The sequence below is a fragment of the Cygnus atratus genome, chromosome 9 (assembly GCF_013377495.2).
Source record: "Cygnus atratus isolate AKBS03 ecotype Queensland, Australia chromosome 9, CAtr_DNAZoo_HiC_assembly, whole genome shotgun sequence".
NCBI lineage: Eukaryota > Metazoa > Chordata > Aves > Anseriformes > Anatidae > Cygnus > Cygnus atratus.
Genome location: NC_066370.1, coordinates 2834740 through 2857023, shown reverse-complemented (window position 1 = coordinate 2857023; position 22284 = coordinate 2834740). Strand labels below are relative to the sequence as shown.

Below are 22284 nucleotides of genomic sequence, written 5' to 3'. Positions count from 1 at the left end.
AGGGAGGCCTGTGAGAGAACAAAGGCAGCAAACAGTGAGAATGGCAAAATTTTTAAGTTTCTGAATTTGCACTGGAACTATTACCAACAATAATTGGTTCATCAGAAAAGCAGCTACCATTTAAACACAGCCAGTGAAAACAGGCATGGAGGCTCTTCAAAACGACCAACACTTCAGAAGCCACTGCTGAACTGCTAAGATAGGGGTCACTGTAACGAAATCAACTTTATCATTCTGAGTCTGTACAATTTTGTTGAAGTGCTATCATTAAAATAAAGAGATATCAAGTATCAGAACACAACTTTTTTTAAAAAAATTAATCCCCCAAAGACTTTATGCATCAAGATTCGTATTTGCTACTCCACATTTTCAGTATTTCAGCGAGAAAAACAAATCATGAAAGGTCACATTAAGTCTTTTCACAGACACTTTACAATCACCCACATTTAAAATCTTTGCTCAAAGATTTTTATGCACTTAATCAAGAAGAGCCCGGTAGACTAACACTGCTGTCACCTGCAACTTTCCAGCTATTATTTGAAGCGCAAGTAAGTTCAATTATTATACATGAAAGCATTGTGGAAAAAGAAAGCAAGTATTAAACATTGCTTGAAGGGACTTTTCAGCTCCACATCCACAAGCGCCCAGGCCAGGCTCTCATCCTGCTTGCACAGCACACCGGATGGCAGGCAGAACCACCACCACACCAACCAGGCACAAAGCCCCTGCAGCCAGAGGCTCCGCCGCCCAGCTGAAGGCCTGCCTGCTGCACACACGACCACCCATGGAAGGTGATGGCAATGCTGCTATGGACTGTCCTACTGGCTGCCACTGGGGAACAGAAAGAAAAAAAAAAGCAGGCAGTCAAAATCCTGAACTATTTAGACTGAATGCCTTGGGCTGACTGCCTTTCCTCAAGGAAATCATTGATTTTTTTTTAATTATTTATTTTTATTTGTCTTGGTCATCAAACAGGCTGTCAGCTTTATAAACTGAAACTGGTAGTACACTATTAAACGAACCCTTAAGATCATTTCCCAGAGGGCTTTCCACAAAACAGTCACTGATTTTGATTTTCTTTTGGTCATAGAATGCTTCCCAAAATTAGCATTTTTCCAGAGCCATTCATTTTCTACAAAGAATAAATAATGTAGAAAAAAGGCACTGCCCAGGCTAAGTGGTGCCAGATGAGCTTGCTGCAATTCACTGAGCTTTGTTTGAAGGATCTCTGACTGCTGCAAAGTCATAGTAGCAAACTGGCATAAAAACTTTGATGCCTTGAAAAATATCCTGTAGCTATATAATGCCAAAACACTGTGCTGTGAGACTTTCCGGACGTTTGCATCCACATGATATAAGCTTAAATTTCAAATACTTTTCACTTTTTCCTTCTGACATAATATTTAATAAAACCAGAGTTCAGTAGTAGTATCGCTCCCGCTATACATGTCTTGCAGCAGTTTCTGTCTAGACAGCTGTTTGTATGCTTTACACTTGCAATCTGTTTGTGTTGGTTTTAAGGAGGAGTTATTCCATATGCTGTTAAAAATTTGAAAAACACTGTTTCAACTGACTGTATAGCGCATTTTCAGTAGACGTGCATCGGAACACTACAAATATAATACCAAGATGAGAAGTTGATTTGAAAGCACCGACAGCACCTAAAACCACATTACATCTAACAGATACAAACGTTGCCGTAAAACCAGTGGCAGAGACACGCACGCCACAACCCAATTACCTTGAAGCCATCACACATGTCGCTTTGCTCAAAGCTGGCTTTTCTTCAGGGAACGGTTTCCGTATTCCTGACACAGGAAAGGTGTTTGATGTTTACCCTAGGTGGTAGAGGATATTTTCTGAATACTGGAAAGCCCTGTGCAGCGTACTGCACGGGTGTGGGGACTCTGGCTGCCTTCCAGTAGCGTGGGGCAGAAATCAAGGGACTGATTAGCCAGAGGCAACCACTTGCCCAAGAAAAGCATCCAAAAGGCAGAGATGCAACGTGGGATGATGGCAGCAGGCACCACCACTTCTCAAAGCCCACCAGCGGTACCACGCACAGGACAGAAACAAGAGCTACTTCCACAATGAGAGCTTGGCGCAGCTCCACACAGGGACGTTCGAGGTTATAGCACCGCCACATCCCCCACTCCTGAAGGAAAAGTATTTGGACACGGCGATCCTCTGCCCACACGTGCTAGGAGAAGCAGCAGGGAGACTTATAAACAGGGCTTACGGACAGCCTGAACTCGGAAACTATGCACCCTCAGGGATTTATTATCTACAAACAATGTCTGGCATCAAGCTTCCAGGAAAATTTAGGTTTCAAAGCAAATACCAGTCATCTCACAGACAAGCAAATGGAACTGCACTAAGACTTTGGCTGTTTTCAAAAACCACTTCAGAGCCCTCATGGGAGCAACACTGTGGCCAGCAGCTCTGAAATCCCAGCTGCGACCCTCCCGTTCCGAACCAGACACTGAGGGTACATTTGGAATTAGTTTTAAATACGGACTTCAGAAGAGTTTTGGCTTTATTTCAATCAGTGCCATCACAGCAAACATCAAGCCAAAAATCAGGCAGCACTGCCTGCGACTACCGACAAACTCTGCCACAAATGGTGCGATCAAACCCATGCACAAAGGGCAGAGGGCGCCCGCAGCTGGAGCCCAGTGATCGCAACCGGTGGACCAGCTCTTATATATGCGCTGCACCTCCCGGTGAGGACTCCAACAGAGGCAGGGCACACACAAGTCCTCTCCTTTCACCAGCATTTAGTTGAACACAAACAAGAAGTGCTGCCGCAGAAATTACAGCAGAAAAAGTTTTCAAAAGAGACACAAAGATCATCCCTTTTACACTGAGCATGGAAAATGCTAATGCCTGTATTACCTGTAAAATCACAACCTTCTTACGTACCACACCAGAGTGGCTGATCCCTATGGTATACTCGGGCAGTGCCCTGGCCCTGCAGTGTCCCACATAAGTAACAGTCCCACAGACTTTAGAGAAAATGCACGTGGCCGAGATATTGCTATAGGTAAAGAATGGCAGAAGGGGAAGGAACAAAGAAGAAAAAGTGGTACTGTATTTTCAAGGAAATTCCAGAAACCTTGATATTTACGTTTCTCTTGCTTATTCTTCTAATCCATTTAATTCCATTGGGAACTACACTGGGAGTCTGCTGGGATTTTTGTACACGCACAGCCAAAGCCAAAAACTTCAGCACAAACTGTGAAACTTGACAGGACTGAGCACATTCAGAACAACAGCAGCTTTTACGTGAACAGTCACAGACCAGGAACGTGCAGCCCTGTTGCTCACCGGGTGGGACTGAGAAAGAGAGACCCACAAGCAATAGACAACCACTGCACCCTTCCCAGAAGGAGGCAGGTGTCTGCACGCTGCCATGAGCGTGCCCTTCTCAGTTAACCACACGCAGCTGTCCTCAGCAAGGAGTGCAGGGCTGACCCAGGACAGCAGGCAGCCACTTCCAAAGTCGGCTCACAGTCTCTTACTAAACCAGGCCAAAAGAAATATGCAGAAAGATGAAAATATTTTCACTGCCGTTTTACTTAGCACAGAGCTACAGCACGGACTAATAACAGACCTGCACTTTGGCACAGCTGGAAACTGACGCAAGATGCATCTGAGTCACAATGACACCACATACAACTCGTGAAAGCCCAGCTCCATGCTCTCTGCACCCATACATCAGCTTGAAGGAGAGCCTACAAAAGACGGAGCTGCAACCTGCCATATACATCCCCCAAACACTGCTGCATCTTGGCATGACTGGCACGTAACTGCACAACATGTGAACAGAGACCACAAGACATCATCAACTCTACCCAGTGCCCCAGTAGCCACAGTCTCCCCTGCTGCAGCCCAAACCCCATGCCCAGCACCCTCCCACCCATGCCATGGGGAAGCACCAGGGACGAGCTGGGGCCCCCCTCACAGTACCCTGGTGGCACCGAGATTTGTTTCACAGCAGCTGGGTGGCAGGAGACAGGGAGCCTGGGGACAAGGGGAAGGACACAGGACACCTGAAACTGGATTATGATGTTGACATGGAAAGAAGGGAAAAAAACACGTATGTATTGCCTTGCACAAGCTCCCCGTAGGAGGGCCAGGCAGCGCTGCCAGCAGCTCTGGCCAGGCTGGTGATGCACAACGTGTGGTGGTTCTTGGAGACAAACACAGAGATCAGGCTACTTAAAAACGACCACGTCTCAAATTTTTTTTAAAAAAAGTTGGGAATATTAGCTAATCTATTGTTAACGCAACTCTGGCTTGTGTGTATACAGCTTAGAATCCAACTTTTAATTAGGTGATTGCCTCCCAGTGACTCAGAGCAGCCTTCCTCCTTGGTGGTGCTCACTGCATTCATTTTGCCCACTGTTTACTATGTTTTTATTTAACCTCATGCGAACGCAGAACTATTAATGGCTTCTTGGGGCTTTTTCAAAGCTTTCCTCTTCTCATTCCAGTAACTAGCACAAGTCAAAACGTCATTTAATTCTGAAGGTTTGGATCCCTCTGGCTTGTTTTTGACAGCACCTACAGCTCTTAATACGCTTCCCCAGCAACTCCCGGTAGCAAGAACCACAGTTACAGACTCAGCATCTTGGGAGACTCAGGATGCCTGGAGGCTCCAGCTAGAGGCAACCAACAGTAAGTTGCACAAGATCAGTGGCCACTGCTGAGCAGTTCGGGGCTCCTGGCTGCCTCCCAAGAGCACAGCCTCCCCTGCACCTCAATCTCACTGCAACAGGCAAGCGAGGTGTGTGTCCCCCCTTCAGGCAGCCCACGTTCCCTGCAGCACGTGGTCTTCCCCATGCGCTCCTGAGGGAGAGACGCCTGCATGGGCGCAGGATGCGATAACTTCATCCCTGCGAGCTGTAGCAGACTGCAGCGGAATGCACGCGCCTAAGGAAGCTGAATAAGGTTACACTCACAACTTTCTTCTGCATAACATAAGCACTTGATTCTAATTAGCCTTTCATGCTCTCCTAGGCAGCATCACCTGCTTGTTACATTAGTATCTTAGCTTTAAACCGAAATCCAAGAACAGGACACATCCATATGATCCAGACCTGCACACCACTGCTAACCTCAGCCTTCCCCTTCTCCTCCCCTCCCTCTGCTGCTCTTTGTGCCCCAAGTGCTGGGTGCAGCCTCGCCTCGGGTCCTTCCCCCACAGCATCCCGGGGCCACATGCCCAGCCAGGGGCACGGTCCCACCGGAGTGCAGATGGGACAGGTGCCCCAGCCTCAGCACCGGGCCCAGGATCACCATGACACAGGTGATCTCGCTGCTTGCCTTTGGTACCCTCAGGTTTCTGGCTCACACAGGGGAAACAAACAAATAATAATGCATTTACATAATAATATTACATAAGGTTCATAATATTTACATCGTAAGAATTTACACAATAATATTTGTCCTGGAACCCACAAACTATTGTTCCAATCAACTACAAACCAAGCTCCTCGTCCTAGAGAAAAGTATGCCTTTTTGAGAAAAATAACTATTCCTGTTCCTGGCTGGGGGGATTCAAGCTCAAAGATCTGCTCAGCGTGGCTTTAGTATCAACTCAAGCCAAACCTCTGAATTTTCTGCTTGATGGTATCAAAGCAAACTCTCAATTTCAGTCGCAAAAGCCATAAAAACCTTTCATTGGCACCCAGCTAAGTAAGACCGCTGGTTCTTGCTTAAAATGCCCGCTTCTCTCTCAGCAGACACTTGCTCTGGAAACTAACAAAGTAGACACAGTGGAACTACAAAGTGAGTTGGATTTCTTCTCGCCGTCTGCCTGTCTCAAATTTCACCCTGAGTTTATTTACACGCAAATCTGCATAAAAGCATACGTTAAAAAAAAAAAAAAAACGCAGAGAACCGGGGCCAGCACCCCGGCCGAGCGGGGCCGGAGCTCCCCGACCCTTTGGGACCCGCACATCTGGGGGCGACACCCGGCCCCCGGGGACCCCGCTCCCCCAGGACCCCGCTCCGGCCGCGGGGCTGCGCGGACCCAGCGGGGCAGCAGCGTCGAGGCTGCGCTCCCCGTGCCCCAACCCCTCGGAGCCCGCACCGGGGGGCAGCGGGCACCGGGAGCGGGGCAGCCCCGCCGCGCCCCCCGTTCCCAGCCTCTCCGGGCCGGGGGAGAAGTTGCAGCCAAGTGTCCCGTTGCCGCGGGCGGGGGATGCTCCGCCGGCCCCGCCGCCTACCTGCAGGCGCTCCGTGGCCGGCTGCCACATGGTGCCGCGGCGGCGGGAGGCGCTGCCGAGCGCGCTGGGGTCTCCGCGGGCGCGTAAAGCTCCGCTCGGCTCCGCGCCCCGCTCCCCTCCGCTCCGCGTCCCGCTCCGCCCACGGCCCGCCCCCGGGCGGAGCAGCACCAGCGGCAGCAGCAGCAGGAGCAGGAGCAGCAGCACGCTGCAAGGGGTGGCCCCCGGTGGGTGCACCGGGAGCGGGCCCGGGCCCGGGCATCGCGCCCGGCCCCGGCCCCGGCCCCGGCCCCGGCCGTCGCGCCAGCGCCGTGTCGTTTCTTGGCTGCCGGTGTGTTACATGACAAAGCAGTGTTCCCAAACGCAACTGTGCACGTTCCCAAAATGCCAGGGTTTCCACCGCGTTCGCCTGTGGGTAGCAGCCCCGTGACCGCGTCGCAGGATCGAGGCGAGGCTGCGTGTGGTGGGAGTGAGGCCTCCGTGAACGCAGACCTCGAAATTGCTTCTGGAAACACGCCACCGGCATGGCCCTTAGCAGGGACGGGCTAGTGAAAGCCATTCAAGGCTTGTGGCTTGGCTAACTGATGAAGCAGAGGGACTGGGCCCATCCCCTCCCCAGGAGGGGAACAACTCACCCCACTGGGTGCTGCCCTCCTCACCCACAAGCTGACGGGGTGGCACCGTGTGGCCCCGTCACCCTCTCATTTCTTCCAACTGACGCCAGGGAGGCATTTCCTAAAAGCCCCGCTCTTTCCCAAGTAAACTTTGATGCTGCCCTTCTCCTAACGGTGAATTTACCTGCCGGCACTGCCTGTAGTGGCTGGGAGCACATACAAACCCAGGCTTCTGTTGGCAGCACCTCACGAAGCGGGTTTGGGATCCACAGTTAGCAGGAAGGGGCCACCTGTATGGCAGGAGGCTTCTTCGTTCTTCATTGACATGACTTTTATACAAACCAAAACCAGTGAGGGAAACCATTTCATTTCATTTTCATTTCATTTCCTGTGAAATGGGTGGCATGCTATTGCAACAGAAAAGCAGAAACACTCACTTCATTTCCAAAAGTATGGGAAAGTGGAGAAAATGCCCGCTGTATGCTTCAGCCTGTGTTATACGAGAGGAAGGCAGGAATACGCTTGTGGGTAGAGTGGAGCAGCTTGGCTGCAGGTTTCTGAAATCAGGCTGGCTGGTTTCTGACATCAAAGCACCGTGCGAGCTCCCGGAGCCTCCCCAGGCGCTGTCCCTAGCAGTAGCAGTGAGGCAGCTGCAGAGCTGCCCAGTGCAGGGGCGTGCAGCCTCCAGCAGCACTCGGCTGTCATACGGGTTCCTGGTGTCCCAGGAGATTCAGCCCCTTGGGACATGCTCCTCCTGTCCCCAGCACGAGCGCAGTGTCCCCTCCTGTTCTGAGGCTCCCCGCGACGCCTCTGCAGGGAACTCATTTTTCGGCTGGACTGGTGAGGGACCAGACAGGGCCGAGTTCAGGAAATGATCAGTTAAGCTTGGGTGATTTCATGTCACAGTCTCACCAAGATGAAGTCATTTTTACCTAGACCTTCTAATATTTTAATCCGAGCACTGTTTTTTATTGGGTATCTGAGCTGTTCTGCATTAGGGAAGTTCCGTCCCCAGCCAGTCAAAAATCTTTTGCTTTTGCTTAAATAAATAGTGTGAATTAATATTTCCAGGATGTGCCATGTTCCAGAATGTGCTTGTAAGAAGATACAGATATTTTTTCTATTAATTTTCCTTCCTCTGTTCCAAATCCTAGGATTTCTCTTCTTGTAATGAGTTAATATGAAGATAATTCTTTCCAAAGACTGCAGTGCGTTACCCAGGTTAGGCCCACGTCTCTCAGTGCTCACGAGGCAGAAATACTGAAGCCAGGGGTGCTCTCCCATTTTGATGGAATAAGCCAATTTCAGTTTTATTCACAAAGCAAATTTGAAGCTTCTCCAGTGACTCCGGGTATTTTCTCTCTCAATGGCTCTTTGTCTTCCCTTTGGGGCCATCTCATACACTAATATATATAAGGTGTATATAGCAACGTGGCTCCTCTGCTTTCAAAAACAAAACCAAACTTTCTCTTTTTCTGTAGACATTGCCTTTTTAATTACCTAAAATGGTCTGATTGCCAATCCCGATGTATAATTGGACTTAACAAGCTCCATTAGCATTAGGGGCACTACAGTTTCACACTGAAACATATCACTAGAAGAGTCATCCTGTTACTTAAATGCTGCTTCCCCAAATATTGTGCAGACTTTGCAACTCCAGTTTCCAAGATCCTCATTTTGATTGTGCAAGATTATCAAGTGTACACGAGTCATTAAACGCATCTTTTTTTTCTTCAGAATTCAGTTTACCTTGTTTTTGCTGTTGCAGAGTTTGCCTAATTGATGACTTTAATGTCCCGTAAAGAGCTGTAATTAACTACATCCTTCCAAAATCTAAATTTACTCTTAAACTTGTTGTCAACTCACTCCAAGCCAACATAGCATGCTTGCAGAGATGAAGTACATCAAGTACATTGTATGAATGATATCTTTCTGAAAAAATGTTTTGTGCCTAAGCAACCCAAAATACAGTATCCAAGTAATTGAAACTTTTGTGTTTTGTGTTTGTTTGTGTTTTTTTTTGACAGCTTTATCATACTTTAACATTCAAATTAACAATAAATGTATTTTTAAGTAGAACTTCATCTTTCACAGAAGGCAAAGCTAGATAGGATGGAATTATCTCTGCTTTTTGTCTAAATGATACAAAGAGGACAGAGTGAAGAACCACGTCAGAGATTTCCAGTTCCAGTGGCACCACGTGTACTCGGAGGCTCAGCACGGCAGAGCAGCGGTGCTGGTGCTGCTCAGGGAGGATATGGCCAGGCTGGGCCTCCAGCGCCGCATCTGGCCGTGGGATGCAGGCAAGCTGCCAACATCAGCAGCCTGTGTTCTGAGGGGACTCATTCACCTGCTGGCTTCAGTAGCTCCTGAGAGGCAACTTAAATTACAGCAACTTCTAAATGGCAGATACCCGTCCTTTAATAGGTACAGCCGCATCAATAGATCCGGCTCTGTATTCCCTACCCAGGAGATATGGGATGGCTGCTGTTAAAGTCACAGCAATTGAACAGCAAGAATATTTCTTTCAAATACTGACAAAATGCAGACCATGTATCTCCAAAGGTCCTTGGTTGCCTTTCAGCATTTTACTTTGGTAAATTGAAAGAAAAAATTATTTACATACTTGCTTACTGTATAATCCCACCCGTGCAGCACCATCTATTTAGGTAGTTGTCTTTATTCTGATTACTTAGGTGCTTTGGGATGACTGCAGATGCAGCAGTGCAGCTCCACCAGTGGTAGTTCAGCTGAGGCCACTTCTGCTCACAGTGCATCTGGCTCATTATCCTCTTCACAAATATTTTAAAATGGCACTGGGAGATCCTATAAACCTGAAACAACACGGTGTTAATGATTTTTGAAATTGGGGCAGCGATAAGTATCCCAGAGAAGGGAGATAATTCAGATTTGGATACGGCATATTCTCCAGCCCCTCTGTGCCAGGCTTGCCAGGTGCAATGAAGTCCTGATTTCCAACGTGCCTGAAAAGCGCTTGCTGGGGTTACCATGGTAACCAGGTGCTTTTTGTCAGCCATGCTGGTGCCAAAAACGTTCATGTCCCCAATGGTCTCTTCAGCTGGAACTGTCCCACTGCCTTCCTGGAGCACAAACAGCTTCTCCTCCTCTCCCCACAACAACTTGGAAGATGACTTCAAAGGTGTCTGGGGTTATAAATCAATAGAAGTCAATAAATGTGTGCCGTGCACAATTAGGGACCTACTTGGCCATGTTTTGTGATAGCTGTCTTTTCTTCTCACCTCTTGGCCTCATCTTTGTCACCTCATCTGGTGTCACCTCATCTTTGTGTTGGACTGTGCCAGCCCTGCTGACACCAGCACCACAAACAAGGCACCAAAACCAAGGCAGGCCAACAACTGCAGACAGCAGTTTACCACAAATGGCTTGCGTGGCTTTAAAAGGCCAAATCCCTAGATCTTGGCAATGGTGGAGCAGCAGGGGAAGGGCGAGAGCCTGGCAGGAGCTCGGGCAGCTGCCTCCTAGCTCCACGTACCACGGCCTAGCACCAGCTGTCAGGAAGCACCGGGGAGCCCAGGCCTCCCAAATCTGGGCCACCCAGAAAAGGCAGGGCAGCAGCAGAGAGTGATTTGGGCAGGCTCTGGTCTACAGCGGTGGTGACAGGAAAGGCTGAGCCACAGGGCATGGGGCCACGGGCAAGGAGCCCAGAGGGATCCGCACGGAGGAGAGGGGACAGCAAGGATGGGAAAGGGGAAAAGCAGAGGCCCAGAGCTTGAGGGAGCCAAAGCACAGAGCATTTCGGGGATAGTGACCACATGGTGGGGTGACACAGGAAGGACAAGGCAGAAGGGACAGAAGTCCTCATCTCCAGGGAACACTCCCACCACAGCACCAGTGACACAGCTGTTCACCAGACACTGCCATGCGGGGACAAAGAGATTTCCAGAGTGTCTCTAGCAGCCAATTTTGCCTTAACATACACAAAGAATATCAAGTTCAGTTTGTAATGTAATCTTGTAAGCAGCAGAAAATAACACAAAATTTGGGGTTTGACACATGCCAGACACTTCTGTCTTCACTCTCTTCTAGGACCAGAAGAATTTGAAACAAAACCTTTAAAGACCCCATCAGCTCTGTGCACCTAGATTTTACTGGTTTTATTTGTGAATTACTTCTGATGATTATTAAATACTTATTTGTCTATGTTATACTCCCTCCAGAAATACATTCAGAGATTACAATCGCCCCACATCACTTTTACACGAAGCTAAGTCCATGACTTGCTTACAGCTCCTGTCCATGACTCTTCTGTGAGTTGCACAGATGAGACACCGTGAACTTAATGTGAAATACTTCTGATTTTTAGCAACGTAAACAAGAGAAGAATCATGTGCATATAGAGAAGCTGTTTTTAGGGAAAGCACTAGAGACAGTGAAATTACAAAATGAATGAATGAAGAGTCATAGGTGATAAATATCCCCTCAGAATAAGAGAATTTACTAAGGAAAGAGACTTTTGACCATCTGTGGTTAAAATTGTTTGCAGTACATCACCGCAGCAAGAAAACGGTTTGCAATGTCATTTAGATTTCACAATTGCCAACCACTTCCTTCTCAGTCCATGACCTGGGCACTGCACAGATTATTGGGAAGATTTCAAACACGTGCTGCTGGGCTGATGTGAACTGATTCACTGACAAATACCTATGGAGGTAGTAAATATAGATTTACAAAGCATTCAGAGAAGCCCAAGAACCACCTCTTGTGGATGGTAATTTAATGGGGCTTCAGTCCCTTCTAAGTTTTTGGGAACCAGAGTGGAGGAGTCAATGCTGAAGGTATAAGGCTGATGCCATCAACATTTCACACAAGATTTTACCAAGTTTTGCAACTCAAAAATGAACTCTACAAATATGTAAACTTTTCCAACCCTAGAAGAGGCAAAAATATGTAACAGAAAATTAACGAATCTCAAAAGTCCTTCATTTAGCTCCTGCTTAAACTTCAACATGAGCAGTCCCTAGCACAGCAGTGCAGCTGGGCTTGTGTTTTGCCTCAGCGCCATCTGGGAACTTGGTTCAAGCTAAAAGCAAGAGATCAGTTAAGCAGACTGGTGTGGGGTGGCCAGAGGGGCTGGGTGGCTCCATCCCACAAACTGCCATCGGCATGCAGTCAGGGCAGTTATTGCACAGGTAACATATCTACTTGTAACATAATTTGTTTATGCATTATGAGATGGGATTTGTATTTTCCCTCAAAAATGTATTAAACATTGTCTTTTTAAAGAGATTTAGGAGTTATGTGCCTCTTTGGTGTGTAACAAATACATCCCCATGCTGAGGGAAGGGATTTGCCAACTATTGCTGCAGAATGTTACACAGAAAATTGCACTCATAAATCACCCCTGACACTGAGGTTTGAAGAACAGGGATGTAAATCAGAGGCAATATACAAATGAAAAAGAGAGAGACAATGAATTCTCAGAAATCTCAGTTGCTTTTGAATGAAGAGTGCATTTAACTGTTAATTTGAAGTCAGATATTTCTCTGTCTGCAATTTCTGCCCTTCTTAAGAGGTACTGCCAGATGGAAAAAGAGAAATAAAAAAAAAAAAAAAAAACCATACTGTTTATGCAAAATCAGGGCTTCTTGAAAAACAACTGAAAAAACATGGGTAGTGCCAGCCCTACTGCCAGGGTATGGTAGTTGTTTTGTTGGGAGATTTTTATTTTTTTTTTCTGCAGACAGGAGTCCCCTAAAGTGGAGCAAAATTAGAAAATATTAACCAGTTTGTACAGAAATTTTGTAGTGTGTTCCATGAAACTTTAAAATGTCATTAAAGCATCACCATATTTACCATTCAATAGCCTATTCCAAGTGAACTCTTTCAAAATTCAGCAGTGTATATCACCAAGTAAATCCCAACTGTGAGACATTTTGATTTAAACGTAACATGTCTGTCATTACTGCTAACTTACTACCCTATTTTAAATATCACGTGTATTAAAACAGAGTAAACTCTTCAAAGTTTATGAGGAATTAAGGGATCTCCCTGGAATTGTAAGACAATCTGTCTGTGGAAATGAAATGGGTGAAAGAGGAAAACTGATAAACTCCACACCTAAGTCAGTGCTCTAAAAATCTTCTCCAGGCTTTGTCATTACCACACATGGAATAACACAGGGTAAGGGGAAAAGGAGAAGCAGCTTGTTGAGTACTGGGGATTAAAAAAAGCTGGTCATTGGCTTCGATATGTAGAACAATAACAATTTCAAATTCATGGCAGAATAACATAATAGGCACATGTGAAAGCAGATCCTTTCTTAAATACATGAGGTTTTTGCCAGTTTTGTTTTGACAGACCTGTTCTATCACGAGCAATACAAAGGGAAAACAACCAAAATACATGTTCAAATTAAAATAATAGGAGGAATTGGCATTACATACAGATCATAAATAAAGCATTATGGATAGCACATCTTCGGTACAAAATCCTTGGAAGAAATTATTCTGCATCATGACAGTTACTGCCTGGTTGCCTTCTTCACATGATAGATGCAACATAGCGAGTCAAACAACTATAGGCTGCTCTGTAGAATATCAATGCCATATAACAGGATCTACAAACACCGAGTTTTCAGCAAGTTAACACTGATTTGAGATCCCTGAGATCCCAGGTGTTGCACTGTCCTCATGTGCCCCCAGTTTCCATTCCATGCAGCCATCCAAGAGCACCAAGGCTCTGTCCTCCCCTGGGCCACGCAGGAAAGTCCCCTCACCAAGTGAAAGACCCCACACACTTCCATAGCAGAAAGTTGCATTTCCCAGTGCACGTAACTTCTGAATGACTTTTGGAGGCGACCTGCTACTCTTCCTACTGCAAATCTCACTCTCTGGGTGAGAGGCTTGCAAAGCACAGGCGTAGTGATGAAACCATGGAGAAGTTTCCAGACTCATTAGAAAGATCTCCTCTAGGAGCAAGAGGAGCAGCCCAAAATTGCACCTTCAAACTAAATATACAGAGTGGACTGAGACTCATGTCAAAACCAGTCCTCCGATGTGTCACAGGAAGCAATCAGGCCTATGACAGGCAGGAAAAATCAGCATTTGCAGACAATAAGCTGTACGTGCCTGTCAACACTACGCTGAAGCGTGGGCAGGCAGCCAGCAGGCATCCAGAGCAGCCAGCTCAAGTAATGAGCAGAATCGCTCTGGTTTCTCTCTGCTGGCCCGCCTGCCTCACTCCTCCTCAGATGGGGACAGGAAGGCCAAGCCAGTGCCAGCCACCACATCCCCAGGGACACCTGTGGCAGCGAGTCAGTGTAGGCCGAGCAGCTCGGGAAGGAAACTCACACAAAACCCAGTGGGACAGAGCACCTGCCAAGCACCTGCCAGCCCCCTGCCTCCACAGTCACCCAGCGCCGCCTCCCACCTGGTTAGCCAAGTCACACCGGGGACACCACAGTTTCGTAGGTTGACTTTAAAGGCCTATTTCGACAGTGGGTAAATGGCCAAATTACCCAAGAGAAGAAAACAAAGACTCCCTCCATGCTGGTTAGAAAATAATTTCCAAAGCAGCAGCTGTGTGGCCCTAAGCAGGATGCTCTTGTGGTGCCTCACAGCCCTGCGGTGCAGAGGCAGAAGAGGCTGTGGAAATTGCCTGTCACTCCTGTGCAGGGATGCAATTAAAAGGTCTGTCATCAACCCTACAGTCTGGTTTTGATTTAGCTACATTAGTCTTATCCCTTAAAAGGATAACACCGACTCGCTAGAATAGGGCTATCAGTGGATAAAACTGAGGGCCACCTTCCCACCCCTGCTCCTTGGGGATTGCAAGGGATAAAGCTTACCCCCCTGTACACCTAGACACGAGCAGCAAGGTCAGTACTCTCTTCTGACCTGCAAGCAGCTTTGCTGCAATGTACCAGAGGAGAGATTTGGTACAGGCTCTCCTCCTTTTACAGCCCCTGCAGCAGTGCCAGAGTATTCTGATCAAATGCAGACACAGCTTTACACTTTCCTACAGCCATTCTTACACCAAGGAAGAAAGCAGGTATAGGTGGATATTCAGATTTGTGTCTAGTTTGAGTCGTGTTTTATATTAAAAAATGGAAAGTAATTCTGAACTGGAACCTATCATATGTGCTCTTTACCCCAACACAGTGTAAGAAATAAGCTAATGTTAGGACACTGAATAACCTGTATCCATGAGCCATTTTTTCACAAGGAGAAGCCAAAGCCAAACTTCTGGAAGGTGGCTGGGGTAAATGAAGCTTTATCGTGTATGAAATTGGCCTCATGGCCCTGATATTCATTACCTAAATATTTTCTTGAAACTAGTAGTGGTCACATTTTCACATGAAAGATATATGAGCTGAGATTCTACATCTTGGTTTCATAGGCTTGAGGGCATAAGATATAATTTCCAGAAAGATATTGCAAGTGAGTATACTATTATATTTCAATTCTTTCAATACAAGAATGGACACTAAGCCATCATATGGGACAACTATTTTTAAACAGCCTTCATGATGGTATTTTAACAAATTGCAGATTGCCCAAAGGCAGATACACTAAGCAAAGACCATAAAAGAGTTGGCAGTAAAGGTCTGTCATAAATATTGCTTCCACATTCAACAGGGCATTGATCATATTTTTTCAACCTGGCTGAGATATTTTTTGTTAGATTTTACACAGATTCATAAATTTCACAGGTACTAAACCAAAATGTAAGTGGTTAGATAAAGGGGAAGTTTGGCGAAACTTTGTTTTAGAATCATGGACACACAAAAAGACTTTCATGAAAAGATCTCAGAACATTTCAGAGGCATGCATAGAAGGCAAATTTAATTACATGCAATTTGAATTTAGAATAAATTACTAACCTGTGAATTTAAGGGCTGTGCTAATAGTTGTAGATTCATGGTAAGAACCCAGGAATCTCCTGTGGTCTCCACCCGCTACAGCTCCAGAGCAATGCTCACAAGGCCACTTCTGCATCTGCAAGAGCTTTCACTCAAACCATGGAAGTGTTCCAAGCCACCAGCCTGAGGAGCGAAGCTATGCTGCTTCTTTTCCTGTGGATACATTCACAGGTCAAAGCCTGTCAAAGGTCAAAGGTCTGTCTGTTAACAGAACCATCTTGTGCTGATATTTTGGCATAAATGTATCCTATCTCTGTTGTAGACACTTATCTTTCCAAGCAATCTTGACTTTGTGTTTTTAAGTCAAACACTGCAAAGGGGCAGAAATGCAACTATGCCAAAACGCTGAGTGTTTGAAATAAGGAACAATAGAAAGCCATGGCTTGAGAACAAAATGGGGCATTCACAAAGGCTACAGATCACTATCTCCATTAATGTTTCATTCAGGTGTTAAACTGTACAGCCCTGGTCAAGCAGTGTCACTCTGAGATACTACCTGCCTGATGCAATGCTCAAGAATGACACGCTAGAAGATACAGCACAAGCAAAGGGAAAAAGCAAAGGATGATGAGGCAATGATCATCCCTCAAGCCACTAGGGGGAGAGGAGGTAAGAATTAAATCTTCTGCTGACAAACTAAGTGTGATTGCAGTTACTACATGCCAAAGTCATCTAAGTTGCATTAGGTGATTTTCTGGTTCCACAACAGCTATGCGCATTTTTGGTAATATGTGCAACTTGTTTCTGGCTCTTCGGCTCAGGTTCCAACCAGACTTACTTCAGATTAGCTCAAATCCGTCTAAGTCAATAAAAACCTGAGGTAAAGATCAGAGCAGTCACACTCTCATTTCTTTGGGCATTGATGGGCTGACATCCATGTATCATCACATGCACAAGGACATTAACTTGCTCATCTGGAAACAAGAATGGACTCCGAAGCTTAAGACACTACAAATTCAGATTATTGTTCATGTATGTACTGTTCCCAGGAGGTGGAAGAGAAGTCACAGCTGGCTTCATAACAGATCTTTGTTCTGCTGCAGGGAGCTAACCCCGAAGTGAAGAACACCAGTCTACAGGAAAAGAAACTAAACAAAAATCTAGACCAAAGAGCATCTCCTTGAGGAGACAGCATTGCCTCCAGACTGATAAACAGGATCTCTTTGGGTCTGTGGGACTCTAGCAAAAAGTCTGGGGTCAGTGAGCTAGAGCAGATTGTTTCCATTAGACTCTTCCTGGCCTGTTATTGAAGCAAGCGCAGCAGACCAGCTTATTTTCCTAAATGATTAACTTTGTGCCTTTTCTGCTCAGCACATCAGATAAAGAAGTTTATTCAGTTAGCTTATTTATTTACATTCCTTTGCCAAAGATCTCACCAAACAAAGCCTATCTGATGATTTATTCTTTGCTAAAGGGGAAGCTTATTTACAATAATCATCTTATCATAAACTTCTTAAAAAGAGGATTCAGAAATGTAATTCATAATAACTGAGAAAGCTGACTTTTCCAAAGAGGTCATTTTTGTTATCCATTTTGCACTGCAGAAGGAATGAAGCCAACTGAGCCCAGATGGGGCTTGATGTGGCATAACCACTTTGAGGTTTTGTTTGTTTTCACTGGTTGACCCACTCCCCATCAGAAAGAATCACCTTCACCTAATTGGAGCACTTCCAAATTATGGGGGGCTAGGTAACGCTATAAAGGATTCAGAAGCTGGATCCCACAGAAGCTGCTCTGCAGCACAGAAATTGCACTAGTGGGATCACCTCCAGTGCAAGCAGAAAGTGGAGAGCCAGAAAGTACAAACACAACTTCTGAGTGAGCCCTCACCAGTGACCGGCACATCAGGCTAAGGAGCCTATGAGAGCTGAGAGCACACTGCGCTCAGCCCATCTTCATAACTATCTCCAGCTATTTGAGGCAGCACCAGAATTCAGATTGCTCTGACTCTGGCCTTAGGCCAGTCCCATTTCCTTGATAAGATGCTTAAAATGGACATAAAGGTGACTTGGACTCAAATTTACTTCATGCCATCCCTTCTGACCCTGCATGGCCCCATAGTGTTGGCAGATAGTGTTGGCCGAGGTTTCCAGGAACAGAAGACAAACTTATAAAGAGGAGAAAAAAGCAGGTCAAAGCGCAGTTCTGCTCCATATCTCTCATCTGGCACCTACTAAGTGCTTTGCCCTTCTCCCACTGCTCACCTGCTTGTACAGAGTGTTTCACAGGAGTATTAGGCTCCAAGAGATAAAACACATTTTAAACAAACAAACAATTCCCCACACACTTTTTGTTGCAAAATAGAAGGTGACTGAAAGCCATAACCCAGCACATCGCTTTCACAGTAGCCCGCAGGTCTGACAAGAGGGTTTGGGCACACACTGGACTGCCCTGAGGCTCCCATTTCTTATGTTAGGAATGTGTAGGAACTCAATAGCTCTTCTTAATAATGCACTCTTTTATTTTAATTATACATAACAAGGAATAGTCTGAGAGACCAACCCCTTCCCTGAGTGAAATTGTGGTTTTTTTTTAGCCTCCCCTATCCAAGCAGGAAGAAAAGGCCGATGGGAGGCCGATGGGAGGCTTCTGCTCCCCCACCAAGGCCAGGACCATGACAGCAGAGCACCTACAAATGGCAGGCATCAGCCCAGCCAACACCACGTAGCATGTGAAGCTTGGAAACATGGTGGTAGTGAAGGAACAAGAGGCTCCCAAAGCCAGTGGTGCTCACACAGAAAGGGGACTGGAGGCACCCGACGGGAGGCTGGGCTGGATTTGCTCTGCTGGAGGGAAGGGGCACAGCTCTGCCTACTGCAGCATGCGGGTCTGCTCTGCCAGAGCTCAGAGGCTGCGGGCAAAATGTGGATGGAATCAGGGAAATTTTGGGTACAGAAGGATTTAGCCATCTGAAAGGGCAAAGTAAGTTCCCTGTAGTCATAACTCCAGCCACACAAGTGAGGAGGACCTGTTTTATTCCTCTCAGCTACCCACACACATAATTACATTCAGAGGTGCTGAATTTATTCCCCATCAGGTGTCTGTTGCTATCAAGGAGAAACTCTACATCCTGAGGAATGTCCTATCTGCTCAGGTGCTTCTCAGCAAAGGCCTGCTGGAGGAACGCCAAGCCGTTTCCAGAAATGAAGCCGAGATCGGATGAAAATGTCAGTGCTGCGACTGAAGTTCCACCTCGTGAAACTTCACCCTTCCCAGTCCTCCTTCAGGGCCAGGTCGGCCGGGTGGCTTTGTCGGGAGGCCTTCCCCAGCCCGGGCTGGCACGGTCGGGGGCTAGCTCGGGGAGGAGCCCTCCCAGCCCGACCCCCACTGGATCCATCCGCTGACAGGAGCACTTAAGCTGGGGACAAATGCGGCTCGCCCAGGCTTGTACCGGGCGCTCAGGCGGGGCCCCGGCCGGGCCAGCACCCCGTCCCCACACCCCTACCCCTTCGCCAGCTTCCCCAGCACGGCAGGAGCCCGGAGCCGGCCGGGCCCCCTCCCGCGCTTGCCGCGGAGCTCACAGCAGCGCCTCTGCTGCCACCTGCCCGACCCGGGCTGCCACTGCACGCCCGGCCCGGCCTCGCATCCGGGCCCCTCGGGCGGCGCGGCGAGGCGGGTGACCCCAGGGTGCTGCCAACCCGCGGGTGCCGCCATCCCAGGGCCGCAGCCTGCCCCGCCGGGCAGCCCTGGCTCCTTACCAGCCGTGCACTGCCCTCGGTATCAGCTCTCGCTCTGGCTTGGAAGATGAAGTTTGTTAGAGCCCGTGGAAGATGGAGGTCCGGCCTCTTCCAAGCTACTGAAAACTGGTCTGTGAGGGACCAAGTGTTCTCCTCCAGCCATGGTCACCCAAGGGGCTGGCTGCACATCACCTCTGGAGACCACACAGGGGGAAAATTTGTGGTTTTGGTCAACGTTTTTTCTAGCTTTTGTGCTCAACTGTTCTCTTTGGGCCTTGCAGTTAACCCAACCACAAGAACAGGGACGCTGTCTTCAACGTTTTGGGTTGACTCCATCCAGAGTCTATGTAAATCATGACATTTTCCTGTTAGCACACATATCACAACTCTGAGCTCTAGCTGCAAGTTTCACACCACTCCAAGAGAGATCACAGAATCACAGAATTGTAGGAGTTGGAAGGAACCTCCAGAGATCATCGGGTCCAACCCCCCTGCCAAAGCAGGTTCCCTCGAGCAGGTTGCCCAAGTAGGCATCCAGATGAGCCTTGAACATCTCCAGAGGAGACTTCACAACCTCCCTGGGCAGCCTGTTCCAGTGCTCCGTCACCCTTACCATGAAGAAGTTCTTTCACATGTTGGTGCAGAGCTTCCTGTGATCCATTTTTTGGCCATTGCCCCTTGTCCTGTCCCCACAAACCACTGAAAAGAGGTTGGCCAAATCCCTCTGTCTCCCACACTTAAGATATTTGTAAACATTAATAAGATCCCCTCTCAGTCTTCTTTTCTCAAGGCTGAACAGACCCAGGTCACTCAGCCTTTCAGGTCCTCATAGGGAACCTGCTGCAGGCCCCGTATCATCTTTGTGGCCCTCCACTGGACTCCTTCCAGGAGATCCCTGTCATTTTTGTGCTGGGGAGACAAGAACTGGACACAGTACTCCAGATGCAAGATGAGTTGTCCGTGCTGCTGGGGAGGAACACTCAGGGATGTTCTCCTATTCCCAGAGGGAGAAGGAAGAAAAAGGGGCCAAACTCAGGCCAGGAAGAAAAAGGGGCCAAACACAAGCGCTGAAGGTCAATGACAAGCCCTGAGACTTGTCCCCAGCTACAGGAGATCTGTAGGCCATTAGCCTGTTGCCAGGGGGAAGAGCACATGAAACCAGCCCTTTTCTGCATCTGGATGATTTGGGGGGGGTGGGGGGCGGAGTGTGGTATAATATTGGCAGGTGGTATTTGCTATACAGCTATATTTGTTCTCTGTAGTTTAGAAAGAGGGTATGGAATAGCAGATGTCCTTTGTCACATTAACGTCTATCCCCAGAAAGACATGGTATGGCTTATAGGCTATAACCAACTTGTTCTAGCAGCTTCAGAGCTGGGATGAAATATCTCAGGACAGGTTTGTGTCCCTCAGGTCTAAGGGCCGCTCCATCTGGCAGGCAGTGCAGTGCCTCACAAATGTCTGAGAAGTGCACTGATACATGCACAGAGCATGCATAACATGCCATCAGAGTTCAATAAAATAAATTGGAAGGAGGAAAAGTAACTTTCAAAGCACAATTCACAAGAACTACAGGATGATTTACAGAAGCTAGAGGCTCCAAGCTGACAGGAAAATAGCTCCTCACAAATTACTTATCTTTCAGGTCAGTCACTTGAGAGAAATACAGAATGGTCAAGAATCCCTACCAAGACATGATTGATATGCAGAAGGGCTACTGCTCATTGCAACATCTCTCTTGTAAAATATGGACCATGAATATGTATGTTCCTTAGAACAACCAAGTTCCTTGTTTACATACTTTGCATAGTTTTGTAGTTCCTCTTCAAAGATAAATCATTTATTTTGCCACTAAAAGGACCAAAAACTCTGAAGAACAGGTATTTCTTTTCTACCTGATTAGCAAATCAATTATAACTCAAATGTATTTGCCTGTTCCACACGAGATATGAAAAATGGCATAGGGTATAGCTTCTGACAGTGTTATTCTGGCAGGAGTTCTTAAAGCATTTCTGGAAGTCACTTGGAAGTCACCATAATGAAAAGTTTTCATACCTGGAATAAAGAAAAAGAATGAAAAAAAAAAAAACTAGTGTGACAGCCATCAGATGCAAATACACAACCTTTGTTCAAACTGTGCCTGAAAAATGAAAGGGAGGCTTAAGTCTAGTTTCTTTAGGTCTCTTAGTATCAATTATTGTCTTATGCCAATATCACTGAAAGTCCATGGTAGCAGCTACAGGACGTCAGGGAAGGTATTCTGTATTTCAGAGATGCATTTAGCATTTACATAATTCAGAGTGTGCTGTTACTAACCTGTGTGCTGTTTCAACCATCCAGCCATTCATAACAGTAAGAGACTACTTTGAGCAGTGCTTCTCTATAACAGGGAGCAGTTTTACTAAGTCATTTACTACAGGCTTTACTCCCAGGTTTACTACCATCTCCACCCCAAAATGAGCATTAGATTTTTAGAGCTAACCAGAGTAGAACTTTTCATTGCGGGTCATCCTAAACTAATGAGGGATTTGAACCCGAGCTTTCTCTTCCTTGACCCAATTCCTTAAACCTAAAATCAGAGAAACCTCATCACTCACCTGCCTTTATCTTGTACTGAAAGCTTAAACAGATACTTCAACAGAAATATCACATAGTTCTCCATTTCTGCCATTCTCCAAGCTAACTTTTGCTAAAATAACTTACCTTGTAAACAAAGTACTTTTTTGTTTTGTTTTTCAGGTTAACAGCTGGAATATCTTCTTAGGCATTACTTATAGCACATACGTGAATGTCTTTTCAAATTTATAGACAACATTGCATTTTCATATTAAGAAAAACAAAAGAAACAGCTCCAATCTTCA

General features: G+C 46.7%; 1 protein-coding gene across 3 annotated transcripts in view; it reads right to left on the bottom strand.

Moving 5' to 3' along the window:
* Nucleotides 1-16271, bottom strand: part of PID1 (phosphotyrosine interaction domain containing 1) — a 94065-nt gene extending 77794 nt beyond the window's left edge. Inside the window, exon 1 of one of the 3 annotated variants that reach the window (XM_035545043.2) lies at nt 15708-16271. In XM_035545043.2, the coding sequence (XP_035400936.1) occupies nt 15708-15746 (39 nt within the window). In that variant the 5' untranslated portion in view covers nt 15747-16271. Of the gene's footprint in view, nt 1-1741; nt 2739-6233; nt 6400-15707 lie in introns of those variants that run through there. The other 2 variants (XM_035545044.2, XM_035545045.2) reach the window with 2 other exon arrangements.
* Between the last annotated feature and the right edge of the window lie 6013 nt (nt 16272-22284).